This window comes from Pholis gunnellus (assembly GCF_910591455.1).
Source record: "Pholis gunnellus genome assembly, chromosome: 7".
Lineage (NCBI taxonomy): Eukaryota > Metazoa > Chordata > Actinopteri > Perciformes > Pholidae > Pholis > Pholis gunnellus.
In genome coordinates, this window is record NC_136533.1 from 27,934,030 (window position 1) to 27,956,555 (window position 22,526).

General features: G+C 40.9%; 1 protein-coding gene across 2 annotated transcripts in view; it reads right to left on the bottom strand.

The window, feature by feature from the left end:
- Nucleotides 1-2,262: 2,262 nt before the first annotated feature.
- agbl1 (AGBL carboxypeptidase 1) overlaps nucleotides 2,263-22,526 on the bottom strand; it is a 158,173-nt gene continuing 137,909 nt past the window's right edge. The window contains exons 26-27 of one of the 2 annotated variants that reach the window (XM_079163217.1): nucleotides 22,019-22,158; nucleotides 2,263-6,281 (exon numbers count right to left, since the gene is read on the bottom strand). In XM_079163217.1, coding sequence (XP_079019343.1) covers nucleotides 6,164-6,281; nucleotides 22,019-22,158 — 258 coding nt within the window. In that variant the 3' untranslated portion in view covers nucleotides 2,263-6,163. Of the gene's footprint in view, nucleotides 6,282-22,018; nucleotides 22,159-22,526 lie in introns of those variants that run through there. The other variant, XR_013767155.1, reaches the window with a different exon arrangement.

The following is a 22,526-nucleotide window of genomic DNA, read 5'->3' on the forward strand; positions in this document are numbered from 1 at the left end:
CACATCAGCATCACGGTTTCCCTCAAAGGGCCAGTTGTAAATGTGACTGTGTAAATCTAACTACTCCTAACATTTTGGTAAATAACCGTCTCTGCATTTGATTGTTTATTCAAGTGTAAAAATATTGTACATGCAGTTATATAAATGTAAAAATATATTTAAGCACATTTCTGTTATATTATAACTTAAATCCTTTTAATTTAGGGTTAAGAAACCCACATTACCACCATCCATTTCCATTTCAAATGTAGGGTAACCAGCCAAAGAGCTGCTTCTATGACTGTGTTTAAGTATCTAGTAATTTTGACTTTCTATCTCACCCTGGACAAAAACTGTTCGTGCCCCTCCCATCTGGCAGGAGGCTGAGGTCCATTAGGACCAATACCTCACGCTAGGGCTGCAAGATTATGGCCAAAATCATAATCACAATTATTTTGATCAATATTGAGATCACGATTATTTATCACGATTATTCATTAATGACCAGTTACCGGACCTTAGATGCTTTGCGGGGGGGGGCTACTCACAGGAGAGTGACTGTTGCATCGTGCGCGCTGATCGGGGCAGAACACCGCCATGCGCGATTCAGAGAGCAGGGGAATTGTAAACGCGCGACCATGTAGTGACAGACGTGACATGCCGGCATGTAAATAAATTAAGCACAAGCAGAGATGGGCAAAAATACATCAAAATGTATTTTGATACAAAATACAAAATACACCCAAATAAATGTATTACAACAAAATACTGGTGCCAGAAAATGTAACAAAATACATGTATTTTGTATTTAAAATATAGGAAATGTTTTTTTCTGGATTTTCTGTTTTCTCACAATTTGGTATAGCAGAGCTTTCAGGTTTGGGCTATAATGTACACAAAGCTCTGGTGAACCCCACAAAAAGGAAGAACAGTCACAGAATGTCAGTGTAACTAAGCAAAGCTATTGAAAGACAACAACTTGATTGATTATGTATATATATATTTTTATGAATGGGACTTAACAGCCCATAAACTTTGTTTTGTATCAACAAGAAAATATTCATCACATATGACATACAAGCTCCCAATCTCCCTCTTCCTATAGCTAGCTACTCGACTGATACGTTAACTTGCTAAACACTGGCTATGCACTAGCTTAGACAGCATGCTAGCGTCAATAGCATGTTAGCATCGATCGCTAGTTTGATATTATAACCATCACCATGTATATACAATAGGCTATGTAGCCAGACCAAGACATAAATTATACATCAAGCTAGTTGACATCTGTCACACTCAGATAAAATATTTAACTTGACAGACAATCCGTTGAACTTGAAGATCTGAAGACTGAACTCGTGAACTGTGTTTTGATTCGTGGAGAAAGTATTTTGAGTATTTTAAATACAAAATTACTCCACTCTAAAGTATTTTGTTACAAATTACGTTCGATTTTTAATCAGCCCTATCAAATACAAATTACAAAATACTCAAAAGTAATTGAAATACGTATTTCAAATACAAGTAATAGAAATACTGCCCATCTCTGAGCACAAGTACTGTCCTTCAAGCTCCTGTCTCTCTACTCTTCTACTTCTACAGGGTGCGCGCATGACACCTCCCACCTCGTTCTCCCCCTGGTGGTTGGCTGACTGTTATTTGGGGAAGCGCTTGATTTGATATGTAGCAGAGTATTTTAAATGTCAATATCGCTGACGATGCTCATTTAATTGTGGCAGCCAAAATCTTGATCGCGATTAAAATTCGATTAGTCGTGCAGCCCTACCTCACGCCATATGAACAGCTTCTTCCCTTCCACTGTCGGGCTCATTAACAGAGCCCGGGACTGACTCTGTCATCCCCAGGACAAATTCCTACCTTCACTCCCCTGCATCCCTTCTATTACACTCGACACTTTTACAATACACATCTCACTTGTTTATAGTCCTGTTATCTGTTCGTTTGTGCACTTTATTTTATATCTTACTTTATTTTATATATCTTTGTACATTTTAATGTTTCTACTTGCACTGATTGTTGTTATTGTTAAATGTTCTGCACCTCCCGTCATGTCAAATTCCTTGTATGTTCAACATACCATGGTAATAAACGGTTCTGATTCTGATCATTATGACTTTCTATCTCATCATTTTGACTTTCTATCTCATCATTTTTACTTTTTATCTCATAATTATGATTATCCATCTCATAACTTCGACTTTCTATCTCAGAATTATGACTTTCTATCAGAATTTTGACTTTCTATCTCATATCTTCGACTTTCTATCTCATTCGTTTTTCGACTATGGGGATATTTTTATTATCAAGTCTAACTTTTAATTATTATTTTTTTAATTTAATTTTTTTTTTTTTTTTGCTGGTGGATTCGCGGGCGACATAAAATGACGTGGCGGGCCGGATTCGGCCCACGGGCCTTGAGTTTGAGACCCCTGCTCTAACAGATACAATCAGCTTATAATGCAGTGAGTGATGAATAGTGAAGAATAATACTCTGTCAACATACTGTCTTCTGGAGATGCCTCAGAAATTGACGATATTCTGAGTAGTGAAAGTGAGGAATAATTTTGTTAAAATACATTTTAAATATAGAGTATTTTATTGTTTCTGGAAAAGAATTAGGTTCTGAAGCTGCTAAAAGTTGGGAGTAGATGTATTTTTTGGGAAAGTTCATGTGGTAAGATGTGTTTTTGTCCGTTATGGCTCTCAAGGTCAAGAATGGATTTCCTCTATACTTTATTTGTTGATGAAAGTATTTAAAGATTTATTTTACGTTTCTATTTTCAAATTCCATGTCAGTCAACTCACTTTTTAATCCACAATTTCAGTCAGCTTTTGTTTGTTTTGTCTAGTATTCTAGACAGTTTTGTTAAGAAAATAAACAACGAATGGTGGGAGTGGTGTTTCCGAGTTTTGATGACAAAATGAAGAAATCATGACATATTCCTTCGTTCAACTTTTTACTGTTCTGAAAACAGACTTCACATCTGACCCACACAACAAACACATGTACTCTAGGTTCTTCAAATAGTTACACATTACTTGTGTGTCACTGCAAATTAAAAATATCTTATAAAATCTGGACCATAACACATACATATAGCTGATACACAAACCTTTCACACTGAAAGTTCAACCTGAACAAGATCACAGCACCACACTGTATAATAAACACATTTCATGCACAAATTCAGCTAACATTTCGTAGAAGTACCCATTTGTACATTTAAGAGTACTGTAAGGACCAGTGTTTGGTCAGAGTTAACACATCCACCTTAAAGCCGCTGGGTAAAACTCTCATGAAGTCAGAGAGTAAGCATTTAAGTGATTAAAGTGAGTGCCTATTTTCTTTCCACGTGTTTACAAAAAAAATAAGTGTTTCATTTAGAACTGTTTGTGTTTTCCAAAAAGCTTGCAAGATTATATGCTTAGGTTAAGTGGAATATGTGCTTGCAAATGATCCAAGATGCATTTTCACAAAGGCCTCTGCCTCTTTTCACATAAGGAGGATTGTCTCTGTGTTGAGTCCCGAGGGGTGGCTGGGCTTTTATTAGTTCCCTTCAGCAGCTTTAAGTGCCACCACAGCAGTGACAGCAGCCTGGTTCAAGTCAGCCGATAACATGTCTCTGAATTAAACTACATTAAAACTCATTATAATTGTTTGTCTAAAGACTTGGTGTTTGTAAGGAGGAGCTGTAAACCTGTTTGATTTTACTGCTGTGAAAGAAAAGCAATTTAGTAGGATTATTATTAATATACCTTCAAGACATTAAAATGTTTGATATTGGGAATGAAACAGTGGAGTGCTTTGTCTGCAGCATATTAAAAGTGTACAAAATCATTGATTTACCATATAACAAGAGCAAGTTATGGAGCCAGAAATAACACAAAAAAGTGTAACCCTTAGGGAACATGATCGTGCTTAACACATGTTATACAATCTGCCTCACATTTCATTTCATGCAGAGTTTTGTCCTGTGGGTGGCACAAAAGGGAAGCTCAATTTAGTGTCCAAATTAAAAAAAGGGTTCAGCCTCTGGAGAGCAAGTGTATGCTCATTACATTTCAGGAAAGTCAGCCCCTGATTAGTAGATCTTTCTCGCGTATGTAGAAATGTTGGCCTGTTATTGGACAAAAATATTAAAATCAATTTGCTGGGGACCATGAATGCCCACACTATATTTCACAGAAGTCTACGCTTTGACTAAAGTGTTGTTCAAACGAACATTTTGTCCTGATGGTGGCGGTAGAGGAAAGGTCCGGGGGTCAACATAATAAAATCAGCTCCTGGGGATCATGAATATTTTTCATGAGACTGTCCGTCCTCATTGTCTTCAGGACTCACCACCAGTAGGACATCAATTTATGGTGACACAGTGTGTCATTGATTCAAAGATAAAATATTTTTTTTTAAAAACTAAAACATCTGATGAATTTTTCACTTCACTGTTAAATTTAGAGCAGTACTGAATTATGGTCAGTACATAAATACTATATACAGAGACATCCTAGTTATTCATTCATATCCAGTACAGAACAGGCAACAGGACAAGATTTTGTTATCTGAAGCGCTCTGGTTTGAGTTTGTAGTCCAAGGAATATATCATTTTATACGTTCCTTGTTGTAGTCCGATAAATATTGACCAATCACGTTTGAGCAGGCCTTGGTTGAATCCAGTTCAACAGTCTGTGTGAAGAACAAAAGAGGAAGGCATTGGCTGAAATACAATCTTGGACCCTGTCATCTTTTTACTGGTTTAAAATAAGCTTGTAAATTGTTTACTTATGAAACAATCATCTGGGTGTTGGTGTTGGTCATGGTGAGAGTCTCTGTACCTGGTTCCCTGATGGAAATACAGTAAACACCTAAACAATAAAATAGGTTGATTCTCTGTCTGTTTGGTTAAGTATGGTTAAGTGTTTCTAGCAGACAAGCGCGTTAGGGGTACATTGGTCAAGGTTATACAATTATAAGAAATATATTGTTTTTTTGTTAAACAGGGTTTGATTATTAATTCCCAGCCCTTCACATCCACACCCACACCCTCACCTTTTGCTGCCCTATAGGAACACCATGCACCACTTCCTGCTTCGGTGCTGAACGTAAACATAGATCATCAACAATCAATACCGTTGTTTTTCTAAAGTCTCCAACACTCATATATCAATCCAAACAAGCAAGTGGATTTTCAAGCTTTTCACAGCTGCAATAACCAAAGTACCAGCTATGATTGTATAAATGTCAAAAATAATCCCTTTAATTAATTTTCTTCTGAAATGAGAGATCGTCCGAAGTGCCAGTGGCGAACTGGGTAGATATTAAGAAATTTGAATACTGCTCAACATTTAGAACAAACTGCCAGCTGAGTGAGCTACCTTTTATGACAAAAAAGGTATGTAGTGTGTTTGTTTCTTAGAGGAATGGGTTCATTCTACTCGTTTATTTACTGGTTGCATGAGACCAATCCACACCATTAAGACTATCCTGACCCACCATAAAACACTGCTGCGGTGACCAGTTGCTAATGAATCATTTACAACCTGATCTCCATCCTGGACTTTTTGAAACCATATTCTGTTTCTCAGTTTGAAAAAAAAAGAAGCAAAAATGCATGGTTGGCTTTCCTCAATATGAGTGCAGATCTGACTGCTTTTTGCAAAAGAGTTGTGCTATTACACATTATAGACTTTTAGAGTTGTGCGGAAAGCGTTTCATACTTCTGAGCCAATTAAAAAACAACTGAAAAGTTGAGAATATTTAAACTTTTATGTGTGTCTAAAAAAACAGGAAAACAATGGTTTTCAGGTGACGCGTTACTAGCGACGCATCTCGGTGTGATTGGCCCCTCACTTTATTTTAATTCTAGATCCATCTTTTTTTATATTTTGCTTTTTTAATGTGTTTAATTTACCACGGTGTTTCTTTTCATTTAAACACACCTACTAAGTTCCAATGAGGACATCTTACAATGCTGAGAAAAGCCGTAGAATAATGCAGACTTTAAAATTCCTTTAACTCATGATTTGTCCGTTGACGCTCACCGGGCGTTGCATGCATTTCTTTTCTCGCTGAGCGTCTCGGCGGATTCCTGTCGCATCAGGTGAGGGAACAGGTGGCCCTTCGCGCTCGGCTGCTGCGATTGGCCGACACTGCCCCGCCGATGTTTCACTTCCCAGCCGTGTTGCCATTGATGTCCGAGTCCAGATCGGCACCTTTGAGTGCGGGACAGTCTGCGGAATACTCAATCTCCTCGACACACGGGGGCTCGTCGTCTTCGAAACAGCTACAGGAGAGAAGAGGAGAGTTATGTTTAGTGGCGCTCACCAAAACACACTGTGTGTATCGTTAAGGTCCAACAAGTTGAATGACTTTCCTTCCTCAGAAAACATTTGCAAATATCATGTGAATATTTATTTATGCAAACATTTTTTTAACAGTTTTCTTCTTCTTTTTTGTCTCATAGTGATGTCATATACAGTAACACTGTTCCCCTTTGTTTTGGGGGTTTTCAACATTCACGAATACAGTCAGGCTTTCGTTTCTTCACATTGAACAGTTGACACCTACCCCTCTACATCTTGTTTCTCCTGTAATCAAATAACTGAAAGGGGAAAAAAGACATTTCAAATATCACGGTAAGAGTCCGGCAGGTCTTATTTTTCCTGCAGACATTTTGCCATGCCACATTAGAAAAGATATAACTGGTGTAAACGGGTGTAAATTATAAAAATGAATGATGGCTCAGTTCCATTTAGCTGCTTCAGTTTCAGGGTCCTAGTTTAATCCTGGTTTCGCTGTCACTTGGGCACTTTCCTGAGAGCTAATTCTCACTCCCAACTCGTCAAATACAGCAGCTTGGTCTGCGGCCATACGCTTCAAACTATGATGCCTTCGATTTGGCGAGTAAAAGGAGGAAGTCAAGTGAGCAATAAAGTCCGTGCAAAGGAGGAGGTTGTGGTGGATTGGAAGGGTAAAAAAATACAGTCTGTTCTAGAATGTGATATGGTGTTTACACCAGATGACATATTGAGAACTAAAATTATATGTTTACACTCCATCAAGGTGAAATACTCCACACGTCTGTTGCATTATTCTTTACACATTTCACCCTGACGTAATCGCTGTCTTTGGGCACTTTGTGATCTCTGTTGGAATTTCAAAATGAGCAGTGTGGGAAAGCCGGACTGCACAACCTGCATTCGTAAGGATGGATACCTGAACCCATCTAATAACTTGTTGCATAGTTTTCGAACATATTCCGTGCTCGGGGGGTCCGTGCTACCCCTCCTCACACAGTGTGACCTTGAGCTTGGCTACAGTCGCTGTGATTGACAGTTGACAGAAAATCCGGGTAATCTGATTATACACACACACTCATGGGATGCTGTGTGTGTGTGTGTGTGTGTGTGTGTGTGTGTGTGTGTGTGTGTGTGTGTGTGGCAGAGCACGTGGAGACACACTGGGACTCTGTTGGGACAGAGAGGATGTGACACGCACACTGATCTCCAACTTATGTAGCTGAGAAAGAGGGAGAGAAAAAGGAAGGGAGGAGAGAGACAGACAGGAATGAGAGTTTACGTCTAGCATACTGATGACAGCAACTTGTGTGTGTGTGTGTATTTGTGTTCCGTCTGTGTGCTGTGAATGGCAATGAAGCGAGACAGCTTGTCTACAGTGTGAGTCAGTACACTGCAAAACGCTGATTCTCTGAAGGGCCCAGAGTGTATAGCACCCACTACTAAAACACCAGCGGCTTTGTTTACACTCTGATTTATTTGATTGAGTTGCTATTTTTCTCATTCGGAAAATCATCCACTTAACCCCTAAGCCTATTTTGAGGCCTCTGCTCGAAAATGTCATACCCATACTTAATGGGGCTTATCTCTCTAACTACAAGGTCTCTTTGAATAGTTTCAATGGAATAATAACACTAACACTTGTGAGATTTGTTCATATGTGTACATATCAGTGTATATGTTACTGGTAAATGCTGAATGAATATAACACACAGCTCAAATTGAAAATGTTCAGGTTTGCCTGAAAAGAAAAGCAATTTTATTGATGGTATTGATTTGAAATGATGCAGACGAAGGCCTAAACTCTCCCAAATCATAGTACAACATATCAGCAGTCCTTTTTTAAAAGAATTGGCTTTGATAAAGTGAAGCAGGCCAGAGATATCGATGTTTTTGTACAGGTCAGCCGATGATTTTGGAAGCAGGACGCTGGAGTTGGACGCTGGAGCGTCACGCGATTTTTTCGCAGAAGTTCAAATATTTCAACTTCAGCGTTTGGGGCGTTTCGGCGTTTTGACGCGTCAAACGCGCCGCGCCAAACGCGCCGCGCCAAACGCCCCAAACGCGTCTGTACATAGACTTTGTATGTAATCGCGCCGCGTCAAACGCGTGAAACGCTTTTGGTGTGAACACGGCTTATGTCGCTCTACGTACTTCCTTTATATTCCATTGTGGGTTGGGTTAAAATATGGACATTTGTTATGTAGTCAAGTAAGCTACACAGGCTGGTCTCATCCGGCATTTGTAGCCAAAACTACAAAAAATAATGCACTTAATTGGTAGATATCTCACAAAATTATTTTGTATTTTATCCACGTGATCATGAACGAGGAAGTGTAAAGACTGCAAATGCCCACACAGGGCTGACAGAAAATGAGGTTGAGGTTGATGAGTCCAACGCTACAGCGATCTTTCGGCCAGGAGACTGTTGTGTTCCCCATGTGAAACGAGAAGTAAATTTCTATTTATTTTTTATGTAATTTGTGTGCTTCAGTATCAGCACTTCCAACATTTTTTTAACGCAAACGACATTTTTCTAAACCTAACTACGTGTTTCACGATCTATACCTAAACAAGTAGTTTTGTTGCCTTGTTGAGTTTCCTGTCAAGATTGAAGTTTATTTTGAAAAGACTGTATGCATGTAACAAACAGAAATTTACATGTTACTAGCTTTGTATGAAAACGCACGAAAAATGAGAAGATATACAACTGTTGTATAAGAGAACGTTGTGCTATGCTACATGTGTGACATAAGTTAAGTTAGTTACGTAACCTTCGTCAGGATACGTCTGTTCTTTAGCAGATATGCATCTAGTAAAGAGCTGTTTTGTTTGAGCTTGTCCTCTCTGTCTCTGTTTCATATTATTTGATTGAATCTGTATACTATGTATTGTGTTCTCTTTTCTTTTGTCTTCACACCAATGGTATGAATGTTTCTCGTTGATCTTGAGAGGTATTTGTTCTGGAATATCAAATCATATTGTATCATAAACTTCAACTTATGTTACAGCATGTATAGCACTCATATGTGAATGTAATAAGTTTTAAATGGACACAAAAATGCACAATAAAAAAAAAATTGTTTTGCCTACATTTTTTCTAAATTTAAACGCATATTGAACAAACTCATTCATGATCCACATGTGGTGTCAAAATACATTTTCAATAGAAATACATATCAGATATGAATTTTAAAAAGCTTGGACGTGTCAGGGAAGTCCTGTCAGTTTTCACTTGTGTTACATGCAAGGTGTTTTTCAAAATAAACTTCTGTCTTCACAAGAAACGTAAAGTTTCTGCTTATGCAAAACTACTTGGTTTGGTTAAGGCAACAAAGCTGCTTGGTTAGGTTTAGGCAGTGGTGGGCCATCAGGGCCTGCAAAGCCTTCTCTGCTGGCCTAAACAGAATCACAAAGTTAGAGCTATTTTATAATTTAATATTTTTTCTTAAATACACTACATGTATTATAATTTATAAAAATATTTTTCCCATTATTTTATTTTCTCATTGCACAGCTACTGTCTTCCTCAGTTGCTCTGCTTCCAGTGCAGCTTGTTTTAAGTAGAGCTTTTATCCAATCAGATTTCACCTCTGTGTCTCTAGGTAAGAAGAGAGGTCCCAGGCCTGCAGACTCACAAGTGTATCCCTTTGCAGTTTAAGTGAATGGGGACGATATTGTTGATTGTCATAGTCTTCAACCAATCAGATCTTTAGTTTGACATGTTGGGCGTATTCTTTGACGTGCCAGAGCCTGCTAGCTGGCCTAGCCATACGTGATTGGTCAGTGGGCTAGCATGACATGATGGGCGGGGACAATCCCAAAATCTGCTGCCTCTGTCGGGCAGACATTTTAAGCCAGGCATGTCCAAAGTCCGGCCCGCGGGCCAAATACGGCCCAAGGTCAGATTTTATACGGCCCGCGCCTTCTGTCTTAAAATGCATTATTTATGGCCTGCCAGCACAGTCAAAACGGAATGAATAAATCATACAAATTCAACATGCAATTCCTCTTTTCACCTCTTTTTTCAACTGTCTGGCTTTTTTTAATTGTCTCTGACCCTTCAACTGTCATGGCTACGGCAAGTAAAATAAGGAAAGTCGATACCGAGGGCCGCCGCTTTCATATTTTTTCACCGAAAAATGAAACAACTGTGTCTGCCTAATTTATCATGACACTGTTGCCTTGTTTAAGTGATATAATGTAAAGAGACACTACGAGACAAAACATGCTAATACTTCAACAAGCTATGAAACATGCCCGGTTCAGTTCACACGGTCACTCGTTAACGTTAAACCGGAACACCGGCGGATCTGCTGGCAGGTTGTTTTTTTTAACTCAAAGTAGAATGAGGATGATTTCGTGGTGACAATAACTTTTAAGACCACGATGATGAGGCCCAGATACTGATGAGATGATGAGGTCAAAGAGCTTCAGGGAGAGGACGCTGTTTGTGTAGCGCACCTTAATGCAGGGCTGAGATGTGAAGGAGCTGGGTCTGGATAAAGGTGGAGGTCTACTCCAGGGGTGGCCAACCCGCGGCTCCCGAGCCGCATGCGGCTCTTTGCCCGGTTTCATGCGGCTCTTACGTTCATATCGAAGTTTGTATTTGTGTTTTTTTAATGTGCGTGTTCGCTTCGCTTGAGTTAAATACGGTATTTTCGTCAAACGCGCATGTGCGGCCACAGATTACGTTCCTCGTCGACCCATTTAACGCCGAGACGGACTGTTTGAAAGCCCCGCTAGTCACAGATGAGGATGCGGCTGAGTTGGAGATGATCGATCTTTGTGAGGAGGACCAACTCAAACCTGCTTTAAGGGACGGGACCATTGAGTTCTGGAAAAGTGTGCCAATGAAAAAATACCTCAATGTCAAACGGGCTGCGCTTAAGATACTGTCAATGTTTGGGTCAACATACGTCTGCGAGTCTGTGTTTTCTACCCTGAAACACGTGAAATCAAAGCATCGATCTGTTCTGACTGACACCCATGTGAAAGAATTGCTTCGAGTGGCAACAACGGAATACAAGCCAGATTTGAAGAGGATTGTTCAAGGCAAGGAATGCCAGAAGTCCCACTAAGTAACATGCATAGTAAAAGAAAAACACTATTGTAAATGATTATATTTTTGTTTGTGGACTTGGTTGAACTGAGAGTTTGTCTGTGTGAGACAGTGCACACAATGTTCATTGTTGAAAATGACTGGCCTGTGGTCTTAGGAGTCAATTTCTGTCATTATCATGTTGGTGTGTGACATTTACAATAAATCTGGCTGAGCAAAGGTATGTGTGTGTGTGAGGAAGGGATAGGGTGATGTTCATGTGTGCCCATGTGTATGATGTGGCTCTTTGCGGTAACACAGTAAAAAATGTGGCTCTTGGTCTTTGACTGGTTGGCCACCCCTGGTCTACTCTAAACAGACGTGAGTACAGCTTCCTGCTGTCGCAGTGTTTTAGAAATAGTGATAAGGCAGGGTATGCTAAATGCTGCCTCTGCTCCAAGGAGATGAACTACAGTAACAAGGGCTCACGTGCCCTCTCATCACACTCCCAGACACTGTTCACTGTGATGACCACAGCCAGGGTACTTCCGGTCCCAACAGGGCCCTGAAGTAATGATAGAGAGGGTTAAGGTGCCTGTATCTTCATTTCAGCAGGTTGCTAATGCAGAGGTGTGTATAGATCACAGCTATTACTTTACTCTTCATTCTAATTTAAATAATTAAACTGGATTGAATGCATATTATTTGCAAATAGAAGATAGGCCACAATTCTAACAGCTTTACAGTAACAGTGGAAGTTAATACAGTAACGGGGTTCAATGAAAATGAAAGCTGCGAGCAGCGATGAACGGGCCCTCGCCTCCCCGGCGCGTCGGGGCTGGCGGCTTTTTTTTAGATCTAGCGGATTTGGACATGTGTGTTGAATTTCAAGTCAATCGGACAAACTGGCCGAGGGGCGTCGCCGGTCCGCTTTGTAGGGGGCGCTAGAGAGCCATTTTTTTACACACATTCATGGCACCTATATCACACCTCTATTTTCGCCAGACCTGACAAGTCTGCAAAATTTCGTGAGTTTTCATGCATGGCAAGTATCCCCAAAAAGCTCCCAAAGAGGAAAAATAAAAATCAGAAAAATAATAACCCTTAGAAACTCAATAGGGCCTTCGCTGGCCCGACGTTGTCGGTGGCTCGGGCTTTAACTAATCACTTTATTTGTACAGGCGATGGTTCTCGCTACTCTTGCTATTTTTGTTTTTAAATGACAAACTTTTGAAAATGAGACCTCGTTCTCAATGGATTTTGTCTACATAAAAGGTTAATAATAATAATATTGATTGAAAAAAACTATCCAGCTGTTCAACCAGAGCTGAAATACTGATTAATAACTGAATAATAAATTAGTTTTTTGCTTAAAGTAAATGTCTTATCACTTAATTTTCTTCTCAGAGTACACCAGAATGCTACATTTTAAAGATCATATTTAAAATAAAATTATCCCTGCTGTGTCATTGAAAATATAATTATTAAATAATAGTGTATGTATAGGCAACTTGTATTGTTTAAAATAATGTCAGCAGGGACTGTTGGCCCTTGGGCATCTTCACATTATCAAATCTGGCCCTCTTTGAAAAAAGTTTGGACACCCCTGTTTTCAGCCTCAAACGCATTCAAACGTATTCAAGAAATACAACTGGGGAGGCTCGACTGTCTTCACTGGCATCCATGAATCGAGAAGGACTTCTTACTGGAACTAAAACACACGGATGTACTGAACAACCGTGAGATTAAACTCTTTATTAACAAAGAGAGGAGGATGGACTTTGTCTTTAAATAGTGAACAGCAGCTCTGGTAAGTCAACTGCTTTTGTTTTACATCTGCAGTCGCTTTAATATGCTTGTTTATATATTATTATTTGTACAACTTGTTTTTATGAAGATGGATTTTTGTTTGGTTTAATATGTGATAGGAACCTTTGTTACGTCCAATGTTGCTCTGGGGACATATTTAGCCGGTGCCAATGTTGGCAACTTGGCGACTTTCTCGCTAAATCTGGTGACTTTCCAAACCCTCTTGGTGACTTTTTTTGTCAAAAGCTACTAGCGACAAATCTAGCGACTTGTTCTGGTGTTGAGACTTTTGTGGTGTTTTGACTCTGATGTTAAAGCACGTACGTTCTGCACTGTCATGAACGAGCAGCGGGTGCTGCCATGAGCCCCTCTGCCGCCGCCCCAAAGCACTCACAGGCGGGTACTCTCACAGAAGCCTCGCGCAGCAGTCCCAGCTGCAGTCAGAGCAGAGAGGAGACACACTATCTATAGGTGTTGGCTTCATTTTTGCACGAAACAAATAATAACCGTAGCTGTGTTTCAGCTGCAGGACAGCAGTGAAGGCCAACAAAACAACTTGGTTACTTTAGGCAACAAAAGTACTTGGCTAGGTTTAGGAAAGGATCGTATTTTAGGTTGAAATAAATACCTTTTTTATTTAAAAAATAATTATGCTTGTTCGGTAACTAGTTGAGTAAATGGACTGTACTTGTATAGTGCTTTTCTAGTCTTTCCAACCACTCCAAGTGCTTTCACACTACTTGTCGTCATTCACCCATTCACACACTAATGGCAAGGGCTAAGTGCCATCTGTCTATCAAACTCATTCACAAACCATAGGCATAGCTACAGGAGCAATTTTGGGGTAAAGTGTCTTGTTCAAGGACACATCGACATGCGACTAGTGGAGCCGGGGCCGAACCGCCGATCCTCTGATTGAAGGACGACCCTGCTCTCCACTTAGACACAGTACTTCAGTAACGAAGCAAAACGGGCAAAATAAGTCAACACTGACAGCAGTCTCCTGGGTGAAAGTCCTGTGTTTTAAAATCGAATGAGATTATCTTGAAATATGCCGAGCACCTTCAAGCTCCGCTGAGGATGAATCCTTCATCTAGTTTTAAACCTTCACATTCATGCTGCTGAGGGATTTTGAGATGCACGAATGTTTACCAATTAACATTGCATTGCTATAGATTTTTTGTCGTGTTGCAGTGACACAGTTTATACATTGCATCAAACCAAATTTGGTAATATGGACAAATTGTGCTACCAGGGTGGGCGTATTTCTAAAGGATTGGCAATTATAAGAGGGTGATGAATGATTCAAATTATTTTGAGGATAAGAAAATCTAATATACATTATGCATACGCATTGTGTATACACACACCATCAATCAATCCTACATAAATAGTTCAGGTTTCAAGAGAGAGGTGTAGCATTGTATTGCCTAAAACTCTGAAGAGACATTTGCAGAATTGTATGTGAATCGAGGACCTTCCTTTTAGAGAGTAACATGAAAATAAAAGTGTGCTGCTCTGCCAAGGAGCAAGGCACTAAACCACATCGACTCCAGTGGAACCTGCTCAATGATAAACAGCAGCAGAGTGTAATTATAGTGGACGGCTATAGCAATAGCATTTGGAATACAATTGTAACACATTGCACATTTTGTGTTGTTTTGGTTGGAAATAGAGTTTTCTGCTGTGATACTCGGAGCTCTTTCACCGCAGATGAGCTGATAAACATCAGGGGAACAACTCCAGCGGACTTACTTCCAACTTTTCTGTTAACTTCTGTGGAATTACTGGACATACTCGTCAAAGGTGCGCTCACCTTAACTCATGCATTAGGAGAGGGAAATGGGCCGGCGCGCTTGTGCGTCTCCGCTCACGTGGATTTCGCACACAGCTGCCGGACATATTTCTCTCCAACGTCCACTCACTGTGCAACAAACTGGACGAACTTCAGCTACTGGTGGGGAGAGACAGAGACTTTTCTTCATCCTCCGTTTTCCAGCTGTTCAGAGCGGACCGCGACACGGAGCTCTCCGGCAAATCGAAGGGTGGAGGAATCTGTTTCTACTCCAACAGTGGCTGGTGCAACGATGTGAGTGATTCTACAGCACTGTTCTCCAGATCTGGAATCTTTTATCATAAACTGTAAACCCTTTTACTCCCCCCGGTCGGTGTTTACATGCCGCCACAGGGCAACGTGCGGGAGACACAGCGGACGCTCGCCGATCAGATAAGGTGTGTGAGGCGGACCAACCCGGACTCTTTAGTTATTGTCCTTGGTGACTTCAACAAAGGAAACCTCAGTCATGAACTCCCCAAATACAGACAGTTTATTAAATGCTCAACCAGAGAGGAGAACATTCTGGACCACTGCTACACAACAATCAGCGGGGCCTATCACGCCGTCCCTCGTGCTGCACTGGGACTCTCTGACCACGTCATGGTCCATCTGATTCCTGCTTACAGGCAGAAACTCAAGCTCTGTAAACCTGTGGTAAGGACATTCAAGAAGTGGACCAGTGAGGCTCTAGAGGATCTTCGGGCGTGTTTGGACTGTACAGACTGGGATGTCTTCAGGACTGCTACCAACAGTCTGGATGAGTACACAGAGGCTGTAACTTCATATATCAGCTTCTGTGAGGACAGCTGTGTTCCATCAAGCACCAGGGTGAGTTACAACAATGACAAACCCTGGTTCACAGCGGAACTCAGACAGCTAAGACTGCACAAGGATCAGGCATTTAGGAGTGGGGACAAGGACTTGTACAAAGAGCCAAAATACAGGTTTAGTAAGGCGGTGAGAGACGCTAAACGACAGTACTCTGAGAAACTGCAACACCAGCTCTCAGCAAGTGACTCTGCTTCTGTCTGGAGAGGCCTCAGACAGATCATCAATTACAAGCCTAAAATCCCCCACTCCATGAACGACCAATGCCTGGCAAATGTGCTGAACGAGTTCTACTGTAGATTTTAAAGACAATGGGACAGTCCTGACCCCGCCCCCCACGGCTCCATCAACCAGCCCCAGACCACCAGACCCCCCTCCCCCAGCTCAGCAGTTTCAGCGCAATTTCTTACCGGTCACTCCTCTACACATCCCTTCTATGTTTCTTTATTTAAACACACTTGAAACTTTTAAGATGACACTTCATCATTCTTGTTTATAGTACTGTTATGTTTGTTATGTACTTTATTTTATATTGTTTTATATTCTATTGTAAATTTTAATATGTTTCTATGTCTGGCACTGTGTTGATTGTTGTTGATTCTTTAATGTTATTGTTTCATGTTATGCACCACCCGCCATGTCAAATTCCTTGTTTATGCAACATACATTGGCAATAAATGGTTTCTGATTCTAATTTTGTGCGGCAAAGAGGAGCTCGTTTTAAGTCTGGTTCAGTAGTTGAAAGGGAATATCAGGGCAGAGCTAAATGTACTCCACTGAGCACAGCAGGTCACCGGGCCCTGGCAGGCTGCTTGCTAGTTGCTAATCGTAGCGCTACGCTAGAGTTCTGACAGTGTCTTTTTGTTTTTTTCAAAGACATGGAGAAGATCCAGTGGGTGCATTGAGAAAGAGAGAGAGGGAAAGCAAGAGAGGCAGTCAGTGTCTTCTGTGTGAGCGAGACAGCACAGGAGGGGAAGGCACTAGAGGCTTGGCTTTAACTCCACACTCAGTCCCGGCTCAGGCTTACTAAATATCTCTTCCTTTCACAAAGATCTCTTTTATATCCTTGGGTCCGCTTCTGCCGAAAAAAAGTTTCCCAGAGCCCAACTCTCAAGAGTTCCTCTACTACAAACAGCAACAGAAAGTTGGTCCAGAGGTGTCTGAAAAGACTCAAGGCAAAAATAAAACAAACCCAGCAGACAATAAGCAAAAATTATTAGTTTCTTGCACTTGCAAATTTGCTATTAAATGAATTGTTCTTGATTAATATGTAAAGAGTGATATGAGAAGATGGATATGAATCTAGTATGTTTTAAATGCAGAAGTGGAGTCAATGCATGGTTAGCCTTGCTAGCACGGCAGTGTTTAACCACACGTTTGCAGTACTAGTTTGCACGTGTGCAGTACCGATCGGGCAGGATGTATGGATCGGTTGGCGAGTGACACCTAAATGAGCTGATGAATGATATGATAACGTGGTATCGGATCATTGCATCGACTCTAGTACTCACCAAAACCCAATTTAAGCACTTTAGTCCGTATCGGAGGCATTACCAATACTCTTATCGATATCGGAACAACTTTACCAAATATGGGTGGTCTCCAATGAAACGGTGCTTTTCAGGAGAACATCAGTGTGTTGATCGGGTCGTCCTTTAACCACTCGGTCGGCGGTCGAGCCCAATACTGGTCCTACTGTCCACATATCAAAGTGTTCCTAGTGTCCTACTTTGAGCGAGACACTATGCTATGCTTTATAAATGCTTAAGATGGGTTAAATGTAGAGGTGAAATGTCATGTATGGGTTGCAACCCCAAGTTCTGAAAAGGGAAGCCAATGCAGAAGTGCTTTGAACTTGCATTCTTTCTACTGGCCATTAGGGGGCGACTCTTCTGGTTGCAAAAAGAAGTCTCGTTGATTGTAGAGAAGTCTATGAGAAAATTACCCCACTTCTCACTTTGTATTTATCACCTTAGTAAACATTGTAAACATGAGTTTATGGTCTCAATCTCTAGTTTCAAGTTTTCTTCAATAAAGCATGATGTTTATTGAGTAAATTATGGTCCATTTAGAGTTAAAGCATACCCTCCTTTAGACCATAATCAGGGTATGCTTTAGGTGGTGGCTACCTTGTGATTGACAGGTCGCTACCAAAGCTGTATACAGAGTCTCTACCATGGTGTCTCTACTCCGCAGTCAAAATATGGTCACTTCTATTCACTGGTTACAAAAAATAACACGATGGCGACTGACAAAATCCAAGATGAAGATGGCAAGAATGCTGAATTCAAGGCTTCGAAACCATAGTCCACAAACCAATGGATGACATCACAATGACTACTTCCACTTCTTATATACAGTCTATGGTATGTACCTGTATGTATCCGTCTGTCTATATGGGTTCACGAGATTTATTGGGCAAGGACACATTTTGGCAAGTCCTGTTTGGCTCAAGAGCCGAAGTTGGACGAAGCCTGGTTCAAGTAATAGGCTACTTTCATGGTATCTGTGGGTAAAAAGTGACAGTAACAAGCAGTGTTTTACCCAAAATTGAAATTTGTTTAGCTCTCGGAGGCCAAAAAACAACACGTTGCAGAATAGACGCTCGACGACTCGTAATGCTGCTGGCCTTTGTAGCACAGAATCCTTTTTAGTAGAGCGATACAGACCAAACATCAGCCTCCAATACGACGTACTACTGCTTCTCACACACATACACACCAACACCACCGTACGGGTGTTTACATCTCAGATCCTATTAGCTCTGTTGTCAGTCGGTGCCCAATCAACTGTGACCACATCAGCGGTGCCCACTCAGCTGTGGTGACATCATTACCTCACAGACAGAGGAAACGACACATCAAGCTAAACAGCACGCTGCTCACCAGAGAGGACAACATACTGGCAGCAGAGCCATAGAAGGCGACGCATGAAGCATATGTTGTACTTTATTGACTGTCTGTGTGAACATCACTTGAATCGGACCAGATATTATGTGCAGGAATATGTTTGTTATTTCTAATTACATTTTATTGCTTTTGTCAAACTACTAATTCCAAGTTCAAGAATCGAATGTTGCCCTTGTGCTTTGTAGGCTGGGCAGACAATCATGACAATACATTAAAAAAATTGTCAAATTTGAATGTCAGAGGCTTTAAAAAAAATAAAATACAGGTTGTTGTAATTAAGATCATCGTCTATTTACAATAATTTAATAAGATCCAGCTTAGTGACTCACCACAAAAAAACACACACCTCAGTTTTACCCAAACAGACACTCTCAAGTACCTCCACAAAATTCACACACCGCACGCTCTTGCGAGGACATGAGTGAGAAAGTGTAATCAAACTGCTTTTAAAATGCAGATCAACTCATTGTATTATTTGACTCCCACCTTTACTTCTTTCCCACACACACACACACACACACACACACACACACACACACCAGAGGCACATACTACTGTAACAGGAGAAATACCTGCTGCTGTGGAGCACCTGTCATGACTACACACCTCCGTCACTACAGTGCTTTTATAACACACAGAAGACCCATCGCATCTCATTTCCCAGTTTTGCACATCCACAATTCTTTTCCCAGCCTTCTCTCCTCGTATTTTAGCCCCGCCCACGGAAGGATGTGAGCGGAGGACGGCGAGGAAGAGCGGCAGGAGGAGAGAGGAGTCCAGAGGTTGAGCATTTGGATTCAGCATAACAGTGGACCTCAGTGTAGTTAATTAGTTATTTATGGAACAACTTATAATTTAAAGGGCACAGGTTTCTAATTTGTGAAGATGGTCATTTGATTTATGAACCTCCCATAAAATACGATAGGAAAGCGTCTGGCAGCACCGATGCATCACAGATCCATGATCCAATTTACATTTTGAGGCCATTTCTGTTTCTTTTGTAAATGCATTGCTTGTAAAAAAAAAAAAAAAAAATCATCTCATTCTTACTTCTTCTTCTTACTAATTGTGTGTGATGAATATAGATGGGGAACGTGAAAGCGCATTAGACAGATATTTACAGGGAGAGGTAGGAGGACACGGGCAATTAACGCTGCCATGCTTAATTATCCGTAAATGACAAAAGAAATCAGTGAGGGATCTTCAGTCATTCGCATTTCGGTGCACGTCATTTTTATGAATGTACCGCTTTGCTGGCCTGGCGAGCATCCGGGAAATACAGGAACAAATGTGAGAAAAATGCGAAGATGAACACTAAAGACTGACGAGGAACAAATCAACAAAAGTGGCAAAATGTCAGAGTGGATTGAAAGAATGTGGGAAGAGAGAAATAATAATGCCATCAGAGGCGAGTGAAGGGATAAAGAAAAAACTGTAATGAAATTAAACAATAATAGTGTGTATTCAGGTGAGCAGAACGCCCCCCCCACCCACGATGTCACAGCTCACTGGGGAGATTGAACGGCTGTCTGAAAATCAATGGGAGCCATTCAGCTCCACTTTAGATCCACGCATCAATCACCGCGGTGAAGGATCCTCTGCACAGCGTAGAAGTGCTGTGTGTGTGTGTGTGTGTGTGTTATCAAAGCTACCGGTGCCGCACGTCTCATGTCTCTTGCTTCACACACACACACACACACACACACACACTGTAAAAGAGTGAAAATGATTCTTCTTTCAGAAGAAGTTTTTAAAAAAAAGTGTTTTTTGTGCGGGCCCCTCAGCTGTGGAACTCGGTGTCCTCTTTTAAGTCTCGTCTCAAACTCATGTCATCTCTCAAACTCATGTCATCTCTCAAACTCATGTCATGTCTCTTTCTCAAACTGGTGGGATTTGTTATTGTTTTAATCATTTCATAGTTTGTTTTGATTCTATTTACTTTTATTCTTAACTTTGGTGCTAATTAAAAAAATGTTTTTTTTAAATTATTATGATAAGGCCATAATTGAATAATGATGTTTAAGCATCCCATAGGTTTTATTTATTACATTTTCAACAAAATAGAACAGTCCCTGACCTAAGACCTCAAAACACAAGGCCCAATGTCCATGCTTCCACGAATAGTTAAAGACCACCAACGTCTTAAACGGACACCAAAGTCTTTAGCAGAGACCAAAGTCTTCTTTGCACCACGGTCTGCTACAGACTGAGAAACAGGGCTGGCGGTCCTCAGGGCTGTCCAGGACCCCCCCCCCCCCCCCCCCCCCCAGAGGTCCGATGAAAACAAATCTTACTCGTGCTAAGAGCGACCTGGAGGAATTTAAGAGACAATCTCTGATTGAAAGGGAGAGTTTCTGCCGCAGGGTCCGAAGGTGAAGAAAAAACTAAAGTTTATAGTGGGTGACTGGGATTATAGCCAGGGTCGGTAATCTTCTTTAAATCTTTTTTTTGTTGTTATATGGAGGTGGCATTGAAGTGTCAAGTGTGGACGCACGTATGCAGACACGGCAGAGTTCCTGTTTGGCGCAGCCGATCAGAAAGTCACATTGAAAAGACAAGCGTAACCAAGGCCTGTGACATGTTTACTTTCGTTACGATCATTTTAGTGGAGCGGCTTAGGAGGGAGGCCTGAAGGGACAGGTGCTGTCGGTGCTGCTGACTTGGCAACTTTCTCGCTAGATTTGGCAACTTTCTAGTGCCACCAGCTACTGTCATTGAAAAAATATTTGGCAAGATTTTCAGAATCATATCATTTCAGAAATCTAGCTCACTCTTGCTGATTTCTCGACACCACACCACCCACCCGAACTTTCATCTGCAACATGTTCTGGTGCTGGTATGGTCTTAAGGCTGCTGTCTGGTGCGAAACCAGAAGATTTGACGGATGACAAGTTGAGTGATGTCAGTTCAGTTGAAACCTATAGTTTTATTTCTATGGTTTATATATAAACAATATATACCACTGGAAATTCAGACGTGCAAAACAAAAACAATCACTGGAAAATATCTGTAGATAGCAAGGTATGGACAAAAAAAACAGCATTCCTTGCACTTAGATATGATTTGTTTGCACGTTTTGGTTTTAATAATCGAACATTTTGCCAGAATTGTCAGGACCCTGTAAGCCTCACTCTCTAATCCTAAATATAGCCGTATCTCTAAACTGAAGTCCTAACCTCCCACTCAGTCCCTGTTGAAGCAATGTCAATGTCTTCACCCCTGGAGGGTTATCCTCGTCTTTCTACCCACTTTGACACAACATGGACACATGACGGGCCCTCACGCCAGTGTGCGTCTTACTTGTGAGACTTGTGGTCCAGGTCGATGTGGCTGATGAGTCTTTGGCTGTTGAGCGCCTTCACGTCTTTGGTCACAGACAGCAGACTATGGCAGAACTTCACGCCCATCTCCTGCAGCTCCCTGGTTCCCGTCTGCAGGCCCTGCGCGCGCAAACACACACACACACACACACACACACACATTTACACAGTTGAAAGGAATCGTTCTCGTTCAAGATTGCATTCATGTTATTTACATAAATTAATGAATTTTCACAGCTGACACATACTGTGCAGCGTTTCTGCCTGATTTGTTCATTTAATATTTATTAATTAATTTATTTAATTCTCTTATTATATGAAAGGATTCATTTATAATCGGCACGATGAGGGATTTAAGATGAATTTGTCACATTCACCTATTTTACGTTCACTTCATGCAGACTCGGAGACAAAGCGTTTGAAGAGATTTGTGTAACCAAAAAGGGTTTTCTGGTTTTCCAAAAAATATTGCAAAATATTTGCCTCTC